The 13,288-nt window shown below is 39.0% G+C and overlaps 1 protein-coding gene across 2 annotated transcripts in view; it reads right to left on the bottom strand.

The window, feature by feature from the left end:
* Nucleotides 1-26: 26 nt before the first annotated feature.
* The window catches only part of LOC133824854 (ribosomal lysine N-methyltransferase 3-like), a 48,626-nt gene continuing 35,364 nt past the window's right edge, over nucleotides 27-13,288 (bottom strand). The window contains exons 1-4 of one of the 2 annotated variants that reach the window (XM_062257861.1): nucleotides 2,672-3,106; nucleotides 1,785-1,981; nucleotides 1,427-1,679; nucleotides 27-953 (exon numbers count right to left, since the gene is read on the bottom strand). In XM_062257861.1, the coding sequence (XP_062113845.1) occupies nucleotides 291-953; nucleotides 1,427-1,679; nucleotides 1,785-1,981; nucleotides 2,672-3,082 (1,524 nt within the window). In that variant the 5' untranslated portion in view covers nucleotides 3,083-3,106 and the 3' untranslated portion in view covers nucleotides 27-290. Of the gene's footprint in view, nucleotides 954-1,426; nucleotides 1,680-1,784; nucleotides 1,982-2,671; nucleotides 3,107-13,288 lie in introns of those variants that run through there. The other variant, XM_062257860.1, reaches the window with a different exon arrangement.

Genomic DNA, 13,288 nt, shown 5'->3' with positions numbered 1-13,288 from the left:
TTGAAGTTTATGCAAAATAAATGTTACAACTTCCCAGTTATATGCACAAGAGTCTAGCATAGCAGCCTGTAAATTAAATATTACTTTAAATTTACAATTTTTAAACTTAAAGTTGTAAATAATTGTAGAAATTGATAATCAAAATGGACTCCTTTAACTATTCTAACCAAACTGGAAAAACAAAAATTCCTAACCTTGTTTTGGCCTTTCAAATTGAAAAAATATTAATTAAAAACACCAAATAGTACAAAAAACAATCAAACCATTACAACAGAAATTTCAGATGCATTTTAAGTCTTTTTTAACTTCTTCTTTGTGGAAGCTCTCCTACTAGTTCTCAAATGAGCAGCCTCAGCAGCATAACTTCTGAGCTTCTGAAGAATTCTTCTTTCGCCAATTCGAAGCATCAAAGAATGGTACAACTTCTTCTCTCTTACGCAACAACACTTTTCGAATGCTTCGATATCATCCTCTAATGTGTTTGAACCATAAAGACTCTCTCTAATATTTGCAACTGACAATAGAGCATTGCCTACACTCTTGTTCATGAACATGTCGCCGCTTGGCTCTGAAGTTCCTTTCAACAAAAACATGCCAATTCCTTCCTTCAACTCCCCTGCCGAATTCACAGAAGTTGACACTGCAAAATCCAACTTGTAATATGCATCCTCTGGTAACACCATTATGTATAACAAAATTAGTAGCTCTATTTGGGGCTCCCCATCGAACGAGATCTCAAAATATTCTGAGTCCTGGCTGTCACACCCAGAGAATCCCAATTTTCTCCACAGAGATACCCTTGCTCTATTGTGTCGGCTAGAAAATAAAGATGAGCTCCATTCAAGTACTATTTCCATGTCGATGTTCACTATGTCATATGGGTTATCAGGCTCTGTAAATCCATACCTGTGAAGTAGTGCAGCATTACCTAATGAGCCATAAGTGTTATATACCTGACAGAAGAAGAAAAGGATTAAAAAAACTTAAAATGTAAAGTACCAAAACCAAACTAGCAACTCATTTTCAAAGTAAAACTGATATTAAATAAAAAAGAATAAACCAAAATGAAACATGTAATGGACTTAACAGTACAAACAAACAATAGGAACTCATGTGGTATTTTCATTAGTTATAGGCTAATGAGTCATTGAAAATCAGACGCATCTTAGTGAGATCACACCAGAGCCACAGCAGTCAATCAAGGCCAGCATGGCCTCCTCTACAATTATTTGCTTAGTTTAAGCTGAAATACAATAGCCGAAGAACAGCATGGTCTCCTCTACCATATAAGTTTGGCCTTTCATGAAAAACTAACCAACAAATCCCAGACATTCCATGATTCCAACAGCCAAAGCTTGTAACATCAAATCCAAAATAAATAAACACAACCCCTCGCATTACACAAAAAACATGGGAGAAAACTCACCTCAGATCCAACTTTGACATCTTTGACCATAATCATCTCCATAGCTGCAGGCTCCTCTCCCCAGTCAGAAGGGAAGTCCGCTGGAGACTTCCTCCCTGAAGGAGTGATCCCTATATCTGAATCATCTGTGGGAGAAATTGGAGGAGTTTGGTCCCGTTCATATTCGTTGTTATCGTCAGTTTCACTGTCAGATTCAGAGTGAGAAGAAACAGATGTGAAGTGTACATCCTCAGCTGCTGTTTTATGATTAAAGCTGGAATATGATACAAGATGTTAAACTTAAGGATTGTTATAACTTACTTACTTGTCAGATATCAAAAAAGATGGTATTCAAATTTGACATTAAAATTAAACTTACAGGTCAGCCAAAGGGACCATTCCAGAACCATGGAAGTCATCAATCATAAAAGACCGAGAAGCAATGAGAGTTTTAGCAGCAAAATAGTCTTGCACGCCAAAGAAGCTGGGATCAAGCTGAAAATATTCCAATTCCAATAGAGGCAAAATACTCTCTTCCCAGTCCTCACGTATAAGAGCCTGGTCTTCCTTCACCGTCTACCTACATCTATCTACATGTCAAAGCTCTGTGTTTTCTAAAAAAACACCATCAACCCATTATACAAGATGGTCTCTGGTTTGGTAAAAAGGAACACACATATGCATAGATACACAATCTACATTTCAAAGTTTTGCCTTTTCCTAAAACACCATCAACCCATTACACAAAATGGTCTTTGGTTTGGCAAAGACGGACACACACATGCATAGATACATAGTCTACACTTCAGAGTTTTGCATTTCCTAAAAATCCCTTAACCCATTGCAGAAGATGGTCTTGGATAAGTAAAATTACACACAGAGCTGTGTATTTCCTATGCCAACATCAACCCATTACTGATGATCCTATCTCTAACAGTCAAATATATTTACAAGTATCATATACATGTATATGTATACTCAAAGATGCATACATAATATAGATATAATCGTATAAAAGAGCACAGATACATAGTCCACATTTCAGAGTTAAGAATTTTCTACTACACCATCAACCCTTTGAAAAATATGGCTTGGGTAAGTTAATTTACATAACAGAGCTGTATATTTGTATAATTCCAAAGCCAACATCAACCCGTCACAGATAATCCTCTGTAAAAGCCAATATATATATATATATGTGTGTGTGTGTGTGTGTGTGTGTGTGATATACATACACTTACAGATATAAATGTCTAAAAAACACACCTTGTGGAGCTCGGTACCGCAGAGGAAGCTGTCAACTTCTTGTGGAGTCCAAACCAACGGCAAGCATTCTTGGTAAGGCATGGCATTGAGATAAGGGGCCCAAGGGGAGCGCTGGCCGAGGCTCCTTTCGTACATGATAGCAACTGAGAGAGCGAGAGTGCCATCGAAAGAGGAAGCTTCGATGAGGTCTCGGGCGCCAGTGGTCCGGACGGTGAGACAGGCGAGCTTGGGAATGGTGGCCACCACGTCACCTTCGGTGAGATCGCAGAGCGCTCTGACGGAGATGCCTTGAAGAGGGGAGTCGCAGAGCTGGAGGGCGTCGCTGCAGTCGACCCCTTGGGACTTCATCCACCGCTTGAATGCCCGAACTCGTCTGCTGCTGCTAGTGGTAGTGGTGGTAGTGGCGGCCATTGATGATCGCTAAGTCTAACAAAGCAGGTTTTTGCTATGAATATGAAAATGACCATTGCTGTCGTTTTTCGTTGTTTACTGTCGTTTTTTCTCATGTGATGTCGTAATACCATATTAGTGGATATTTTTGTGCTAGTGTTCATTTTTATATGACTTGGGTTCTTAAAATTATTTTCTAGTTCATGAAAAAATATATATTAACTTCTGAGTAACTAGGATAGGCTGACATAATCTACTATCATAAATCAATCTCAGGTCAAGAAAATAGGAGAGTTACATACAAATTAACTATGTAGAGATTACAAGAACAAATCATTTACCCTTAATAAATATATATATATATATATATATAAATTCTTCTACAAGGCTTAACTTTAAGTTAATTTTCACACGCCCATACTTAATTTTCAACCTTAAAAAAAAACCGATACACACGCCCATACTTAATTTTCAACCTTAAAAATGTACTAGACAGATTATTTTCTAGACTAATTTGATAATGTCGGCTCCACACGACACGATGCAGTTGGTTCGGTTGAGCGGTTGAGCTTGACTGAGATTGTTAGAATGTGGTTTTATGGGGTTCATAGTAAGAAATATTTTTCTCTAACTGAGATCACAGAGAGCTAAGAGATGAAGCAAAAGAAGAGCTCACCAAGCGTGTAGCAGCGGAAGAACCACCGGCGTCATTAGACTACCGGAGTTGTAGAAGATGAAGAAGGAGAAGCCATTGTTGATCGTCTCGAGCTCTCTGTATTATTCATAGGCAAAGAAACACAAGAGCTGAGCACAGCTGGGTTCTAACAATCAACTTCATAACATAATCCTAAGGACTTGAACAAACTCACTCAACACCAACAAAATATACATATATATATATATTGTGTAATAATCCAATAATCAAAGAGTGGGGACATTTTGTTGATTGTCTTCGTTTACTACTTTTGTGAGCCAAAAGAATAAGATGGCATTTTGTTGAGCAGGATCAAAACCACAGTATATAGTTCTGCAAAACTCGTCAAGAATTGGAAAAGCTGCAGCATTTACCAGTTGGTAAGAAGTCTTTAGAAAAAAAATGATCCAAAATACGAACAAGAGCCAGCCAAGAAGAGGGAGGAGCATGCACAGTAGCAGTATGGCGGTCAGAGTTCCAGGCAAGAGGCAAGAGGCTTATTTAATGAATTGGGCATGATCTTAGCCAAAACTAAATAAATTACAATTTACCTACATAGTTAACATTGGCACACATTCACCTATAGAGTAAAATAACTTACTTCATTTGCTCAGCTTCCTTTTCATCCAACCAAGTCTTTAACTTTTCAGCCTCACTTAACACCTAAAAATTCCTCAATATTAAGTCATATAAAAACTAATTTCTGGCATTCTTAAGAGTCACAATACAACTACAATATATTCATAAAACAAGAGATTATAAACACCCAGGCTGCCAGAGTATGATTCAGCACCTCATCAATTTTCTCTTTAGGAAGCCAAAATTTGTTAGTCTCCCACTTGTGCACAATCTGTGAACAAACAGAAATTGCATGGGGAGGATCAGTACAACATAGCAACAGTAGAAATCCATAAACTTATACTACAACACCTAGTGTAGCAAATGTAAATTTAACGATGTCTTTCAACATATGCAATGTATATTTGGTCTTTCTCTAGGTGCAGCAAACAGAGAATGAAACTTCTAAAGTGAAACAAGATGCTTATCAACCGAATAATCCATATGAAAATATTGAAGGCTCGACCAACTTATCATAATAATGTGAAGTGTATAATATTTGCACTCTTCACGCTTGTAATATAAAGGAGCCGTAATCTTAATAATTTGCACCCAAATCTCTTGAACCAAGAACAAACACACTACTAGAATTTTGAATCAGAACCTGGCCCTCAATAATTTTGATATGAATATTAATTAAAGACTGCAAAAGTTGGACTCTGAAATGGTTTGTACAAGGCAATATAACAGCATAATATTTGTCCTTTGATAGGTTAATGGTGTCCATTGGCCCAAAAGCTGAAAGTCAGCAAATCAAAATAGAACATAATTGCACAGAATATAGAACGAAATGAAATATTGAAAAACATAATTGAAGCACCACTAATAAGCAATTCATATTAAGAAGCATAAATCTATCAAACCATTATAAATTTAAAAACCAAATCAGGAACCCTAATTTTAACATGAAAGCAAATTCTATTAAATGTGAAATTGTAAATTAAATTGAGAGAGAAAATAAACCTGGTTGGAATAGAAAAAATGGATATATATCTCAGATCATTGTACGTAGTCCTTGTGAAAACGAGAGTTTATAGAAGAGACAAAACAAAAATGAAGAAACTCTGCTGCAACTGAGAAAGAAGAGAAGCTTCAGTCCGTGAACTTGATCGACGACGATGCTTAGCCGGCAACGATGTTCAGCAAGCGAGGTGTAGATCGCCGGTGGAGATCCGATTCAAAAATGTAAGAGAGAGAGAGAGAGAGGGGAAAGAGATGAGAAAAGAAAATTGTCAGTCATAACAAATTATAACAAATTAGAGTAGTAACTAAATATCAATTAGTCATTGCAACTAAATATACTTTAGTCAAAACAATATAGACGATATATATGTCTTGTCCTTTGACATGCTCGTAGTGGTCTGTTGTGGTTGTCGGCGGTCTACCAATATTTTGAGTCTGGGTGCGTTAGCAAATGGCGTCTTCAAGCAGGGAGGCGGTGGAGACATTAGCGGATGACTGGAAAAACCTGCATATCGGTGATGAAGATGATCGAGGGGTGGCGTTTGAAGGAAACATAACAAAGGAAGATGAGGTTGATATGCGTTGGTGCCTGGTGGGACGTTTGCTTTCTGATAGAGTTTCAGACTTTGAATCTGTGCGTAATGTAATGGCGTCTCTGTGGCGTCCAGGCATGGGTATGTGTGTGCGAGAGTTGGAGACAAATCGATATCTGTTTCAGTTTTTTCATGAGGTCGATATAAGCCGTGTTCTTGAAGGTTCGCCTTGGACTTTTAATAAACAGCCTCTGCTATTGGAGCGTCTGAAGGAGGGTGATGATCCGAGTACGATTCCGATAGAAGCTTTGGAGATATGGGTCCAGGTCTACGACTTAAGGGCGGGATTCAAATCGGATCGTGTGTTGCAAGCCTGTGGTCAGTTCATCGGTAGTTTTGTGTCCTCATGCCCCAAGAATTACACGGGTACTTGGAAAGAATTCTTACGTGTTCGGGTTCGTCTTCACGCAGATAATCCATTAAAAAGACGAATGAAAATCTTCACATCAAAGGAGGAGTTTTTCTGGGTGACGTTTAAATATGAACGACTGCCCACATTTTGTTTCATATGTGGTAAGATTGGTCATTCCGAACGGTTTTGTCGTAAACTTTTTGAAGCAAGGACAGAAGATATACCGAAGCCTTATGGTCTCTTTTTGAAGGCTCCTGAAAGACGCTCAAACAGGCAGATAGGAGCAAGGTGGCTACGGGACACGGTGGAGAGGCTGCCAGCACATGTCGTCGGGCGGAGCAACCAGTCGGCGGAGAGACCTTCGGGGGTCTTTAATGGCGCGGATTTTGTGGAGAAAACGGGACAAACTGCTCCATTAAGTGAGGAGATCGTGGGGGCTATTAAGAACGTGGAGAGAAATCAGGGAGTTATATCCAAGGATCCTGTAGTAAATATATCAGATAGCATGGTTATTGATGATACAAGTCAAACTGATGGTTTCTGTTTTGTGGACCCGAAAAGAAGGAGAGTCCAAGAGGGTTTAGGAGTGGGTCCCACAGATGGGGTTATTTTGGCCCATGAGTTACAAAACGTAGTGGGCCATGAGTTACAAAACGTAGTGGGCCAGGATTTTAATATTCATATGGGCCAAGATCACCTTACTCATGTGGATCACGACAATCACAATGTCCAAGAGCTGATAGTTTGAATGAGATACATAGGCACATTGTGGTGAAGGATGGGACTCCATCGCACGCAGGCATCGTGGAAAAGCAGGTGAGCATAGGGCCAGACAATTCCTTGGGCCAGGTGGATTGTGTTGTGACTGACCACACAGAAAGCAGTGTCCATGCAGCAGTGGCTCAAAAAAACGGCGTTGGGGCGAGTACCACTGGGTGGTCCCGCCTATCATTATGAGCATTTTGAGTTGGAATTGCCGGGGGCTTGGGAACCCTCGGATTATTCAGTTCCTAAAGGAGTTAATCCTCCAAAAGAGACCCATAGTATTATTTTTATGTGAAACGATGTGTAAAAAGGAGAGGATGGAGGTTGTTAGTAAGGCATTGGGGTTTGAAGGGTGTGTGGCCGTAGAAGCGGCGGGGCATAGTGGGGGCTTAGCGTTGATGTGGACTAATCATCAGGCGATCCAGTTACTCAGTTTTAGCTCTAATCACATTGATGTTGAGATTTGTATAGCTGGACATCCTAAGTTTCGTTTGACTGGATTCTATGGCGAGCCTCGTCGTCAGTTACGTCCTCAATCATGGTCGTTGATTCGTCGATTAGCGCAGGTGTCACTCTTACCTTGGTGTGTTATTGGAGATATGAACAATGTGTTGTCTCAAGATGATAAGAGAGGTGGTAGAAGTTATCCGGCCTGGCTTGTGCAGGGGTTTCAAGATGTAGTGGCTGACTGCAATCTGTTAGATATGGATTTGATGGGATATCCTTTTACGTGGGAGAAGGGTAGAGGCACTCAGAATTGGGTTGAAGTTAGACTGGATAGAGCTCTTATTTGTGGTCGTTGGCAGAGCCTTTTCCCTCACGCTAGATTGGTTAATATGGAAGTGTCGCTGTCTGATCATACCCCCCTTTGGCTTGACATTGGGCTCTCAAAGAAGAAAAGCTTTGTTAGAACATTCAGATTCGAGAACGCTTGGGCCAGGGAGCCTATGTGCCGTCAAATTATTCAGGATATTTGGTTGCGAAATCAAATGGACCCTCTTTATCCTAAAATCAAGTGTTGTAGTACGGCGCTGGCGGAGTGGGGTCGCAATATAACTGGCTGTTTCAAAGAAAGAATAACCCAGTGTAACAAAATTCTGAGGCAGATCAAGGGTAGAAGGGATGAGGAAGCTGTAGTGCGGTATAAGGAGGTACATGCTCAATTATTTGAGGTCCTTTCACAAAAAGAAGTTTACTGGAAACAGCGGTCAAAGCAAATGTGGCTCCAAGCGGGTGATCAGAACACGAAATATTTCCATGCTTGGGCAAACACAAGAAGGAGAAGGAATCAGATTCGGTCTCTAAAGGATGTTGAGGGCAGGTCAGTTGATTGGGACAGTGGTCTGGATAAGCTTATGGTGGATTATTTCTCAGAATTATTTACCACGTCGGACACTTGCTGGGATAGAGTCATCTCAGGCGTTCAGGGGCAGATTTCAGAGGAGTTGAATCATACTTTGATGGCTACTATTGACAAGGACGAAGTGAGAGCAGCCCTTTTTCAGATGCACCCAGATAAATCACCAGGACCAGATGGGTTCAATCCAGGCTTCTATCAGAAATACTGGGATATTGTGGAACCTGATGTTTTGAGCGTTGTGCAGGGCTTCTTTGAGCGTGGAGTGTTTGATGACCATCTGATGGAGACTAATATTGTGCTGATACCCAAAAAGTCACAACCTGAATCTATGAGTGACTTAAGACCAATTGCCTTGTGTAACGTTATATACAAGATTGTCTCCAAGGTGCTGGCTAATAGGTTGAAGATTGTTCTGCATCATGTTATTTCTGAGTCTCAGAGTGCCTTTATCCCAGGAAGACTTATTACTGATAATATATTAGTATCTTTCGAGGTGATGCACTATATGAAGAGGAAAACGGTGGGGCACAAAGGAGTGATGGCCATAAAACTAGACATGAGTAAAGTGTATGATAGAGTGGAGTGGGGTTTCCTCAGAGCTATGTTACACAAGATGGGTCTAAACGAGCACTGGATCAATCTGCTAATGGTTTGTGTTAGTAAGGTGCAATATAAAATCACGACGGAAGGCAAAGAACTGGGTCCCATTATTCCCAGTAGAGGGCTTCGTCAAGGGGATCCTCTATCACCATATTTGTTCCTTAAATGTGCTGAAGGTCTATCTGCCCTCATAGCTGACTTTGAGCGACAAGGTAAAATTAAAGGGTGTAAAGTGGCAAGAATAGCCCCAGTGATTTCCCATATGTTTTTCGCAGATGATGCCTATTTATACTGCAGAGCAACACAGGAAGAGGCTACTCATGTCATGGAAGTCCTGAAATTATTTCAGATGGCATCTGGTCAACATGTTAATTTACATAAGTCCTCAGTGTTCTTTAGTGCTAACACAGTTCCAGATATGAGGAAGGATATTTGCTCTATTTTGAATATGAATGAAGCGTCTGATAATACTATGTACCTGGGATTACCAAATATACTAGGCAGGAGGAAGAGTGCAATTTTGGGATTTCTAAAAGATAGGATGCGTGCTAAAATTCAGAGTTGGGAGAGCAAGTTTTTATCAAAAGCTGGTAAGGAACTTCTTATCAAATCGGTGGCCCAGTCACTCCCATCGTACGCAATGAGTGTATTTCTTATTCCAGTGGGTTTGTGTAAGGATATGGAACAGCTTATGTGTAAGTTTTGGTGGAAAACAGATTCCAGGAACAATCGTGGCATCCATTGGCAAAACTGGGATAAACTATCGATACATAAATCTAAAGGAGGAATGGGGTTTAGGAGTCTTCATGATTTTAACTTGGCTTATCTAAGCAAGCAGGGGTGGAGACTAATTTGTAGACCCCAAAGTTTGGTAGGTAGGTTGTTCAAATCAAGATATTTTGCCAATGGTACTTTTCTCTCAGCCGAACTTGGGAGTAATCCAAGCTATGTGTGGAGAAGCATGTTTGAAGCTATTTCTCTGGTTAAAGATGGAGCCCGAATGAAGGTGGGTAATGGTGGTTCAATTCGTATGGGCATAGACCCTTGGCTGCCGTGTGAAACCCATTCTACACCTAGGGTGTTGGGTTTTATGCCCTTATAAAACCATGTCGGACATGTAGCATGATTTCATATTATCAATAAAAGTAGTAGAAATCATTTAGTTTGACAACCGTGTTGCTTGCTTGTTTTATTACATGATTATTGAAATAATACAAACATTTATAAAATCCTGAACATATGGATAGTTACAATTATAGTGACTAGGTCACAGTGGATTATAGTTGTAATTATATGTTCAAAAGAACGAGTCCTAAGATTAGATCAGTGCATTGGATTTTCACTGATTAGGCAATCTACGATATGATCTACTTACACATTCAGGGTGTGATGTCTTGTCCAAGGCATCGACCAAGTAGATAAGATCGGATGTATTTAGTTATATCGGACTAGGACCGATATTGATTATTGATTGATAAATAAGTATCGTTGTTATCAAATCTAATCAATGTCACAACGTTGACCATATATTAAGCCGATCTTAATTCTGAGTGATAATATTCTGCTAATTATATTATTTAAATCTTTTGACTTGTTCGTTACCAGCTTACCCTACGGTCTAGCCCATACTTACATCTTGGAGATTTATTAGTGTAATTGAGTGGGAGTATTATTCATAGATACGAAATCTATAACTTCTGTATGAGAAGTGAAAAGATGATTTCCTTAATTGCTTTGTTCAAAAAGTTAAATGATTGAGATCTCATTTCTGTGATTAAGTTCACGAAAATATCATTTATAAGGAACTTAGTGGGAGTTAAGGATAAAATACTGATGAGGGGTAAAACGGTAATTTGCACCCGGCTCGTTAGTAAGTCATCGATAGAGGATTGACTGATTGTAATGGTTATAACAATGGATAACGTATTTATGGTTTTGAAAATACGTTCTATGAATTCAAGAGTTCAATTCCGAGTCTATTGTGGAGTCACGATGAATTAATAAGGTAGTGAAATTATTCGTAAATAAATTCACGGTAACTTGTTGGAGCTTGATTTCATGGATCCATGGTCCCCGCATCACCTTTGAGTAAATCATCTAGAATGTCTCAATTAATTGATTTAATTATCAATTAGGATTTTTAAAGTTGACTAGGTCAATTTTGGAAAATTTACAAAGATATGAGATTTAGAGAATAAAAGAGAATATTTGGGTAAATTTATTAATATTGATAAATTGGTATCAATATAAATAAATAATATTAAATCAAGTTTCAAATTATAATTAGTTAATTTGAATAAGGATTTAATTAATTAATTAAAAAATAAATAAATAAAAGGTTTTGAATTTAGGCCCAGTTGGGATTTAAATTCAAAATAAAGAGATTGGGCCCAAGTTCATTTATGGCAGCCCAAAGCTTTTAGTTTTGTTTATTATTTTTAATTAATTTAAATTTAAATAAATCCCATTAAGTTGCCTATATAAGGAATATGATATCTAGGGTTTTTAGTAGCAAGTCAGTCTCAGTTGATTTGGGTAAGTGAAAACCTAGACACTCTAATCCTTTCTTAGCCACAATCTCTTCTTCTTTTCTAGATCTCTATCTCATGTGTTGAGAGCCAGCCCACACTAGTTCTAGGTTGATCAAAGGCTTGGTGAGGAAGACTGTGTTGCTGATCTTGTTCAATCTCTTGATAATACTCTGCTACAGAATGGAATCAAGGGTTAGAGAGATTGAAGGATGGAGTTGTTCCAGTTCCGCTGCGTAATGTAAGTTTTTACTTTACTTTGTATTTGTATCAATTTCATAGGAGCATGTTCTAGGAATTTGCATGTTTGTGTTGATAATATGTAAATTGCATGAAAATAAATAAAGATCCTGCAATTAGTTTTTCCTACATAGGGGTCTCCACGATTCTTTGAAGAATAATCTGGTTAAATCCCTCTTGGATCCGGTCACGAAGGAGTGGGATAAAGACTTGATACTGGACCTATTTCAACCTGAAGACGCCTACCTTATTCTGAGCATTCCCCTTAGTACTAACACAGATGATACATGGTATTGGGCTCTTGAAAAGTCAGGCAATTTCTCAGTCAAAAGCTTATATCGGCTCTTGCAGGAAAGAAGGGAAGATGCGGCTATGGCGGCACACGCAGATCTCTGGGTTAATTTATGGAAGCTTAGAAGTCCTCCCAAGGTGAACGACTTGCTTTGGCGTGCATCAACAGGTTGTCTCCCCACAAGAATGCAGCTTAGCCTGAAGCATGTTGATATTGAGAGGAATTGCCCTTATTGCCCCTCTGAACCTGAATCAATTACACATTGCCTCATCAATTGCCCCTTTGTTCAGAATTGTTGGAGACGTTCTGGGCTGGCTGTTGAAAGCCCCTTCTTGGGTTCGTTTGGAAACTGGTTAGACCACTGCCTGCGCGATAAGGATGAGAGTGAGTGTTAAAAAATTGCCTCTCTGCTATGGAGTATATGGCGTACGCGTAACAACCTGGTGTGGCATCATAAAAAGATGTCTCCAGCTTCTGTTGTCTTCTTGTCCAGCTCAATGCTTAATCAGTGGATCCAGGCACAAAACAAGATTGAGGTGCCACTTGCTGCTTTCTTGACTGATGCAGATGGCGCAGATACATGGCACAAACCATCTGCTGGAGGTATAAAAATAAATGTGGACGCAGCTACTTTCTCCAATCTTGGCTCTTTCAGCTATGCTTGTATTGCTAGAAATGAAGCAGGGAATCCTATTGAGGCAATAACTAGCTGTAAGCAGGGGTCAATGTCTCCAGAACTAGCAGAGGTCATGGGGATCAGGGAAGCCTTAAGTTGGATCAAACAGAAGAAATGGTCGAATGTTACAATTGAAACCGATTGCCTACTGGTGATACAAGCTCTGCGCAGCAATGCTACTATGCCCTCTTACTTTGGTGATATTGTATTCGAATGTAAAAGATTGAGCCAAGTGAGTAGTAATATTTCTATTGTTTTTGTAAAACGGTCCGCAAATAAGGTGGCTCATGCGTTAGCTCGAGCATCTTATGTTCCCGCTGATCGTATTTTTAAGATGGGGGAGATCCCATCCTCTATTATGGATGTATTGTTAAATGAAGTTTGAGAATAAAGATTTTGTTTGATAAAAAAAAAATATATATATATATATATATATATACTTTAGTCACAACAAAATATTGTAACATTATAAAAATTATAGATTTAAAATTTTTTATTATTGCCACAAATAATTTCTTGATAATTTGTCACAAATTATGACTATAA

This window comes from Humulus lupulus, chromosome 3 (assembly GCF_963169125.1).
Source record: "Humulus lupulus chromosome 3, drHumLupu1.1, whole genome shotgun sequence".
Classification (NCBI taxonomy): domain Eukaryota; kingdom Viridiplantae; phylum Streptophyta; class Magnoliopsida; order Rosales; family Cannabaceae; genus Humulus; species Humulus lupulus.
The sequence above is the reverse complement of the archived record's forward strand: the minus strand, read 5'-3'. Positions and strand labels throughout refer to the sequence as shown.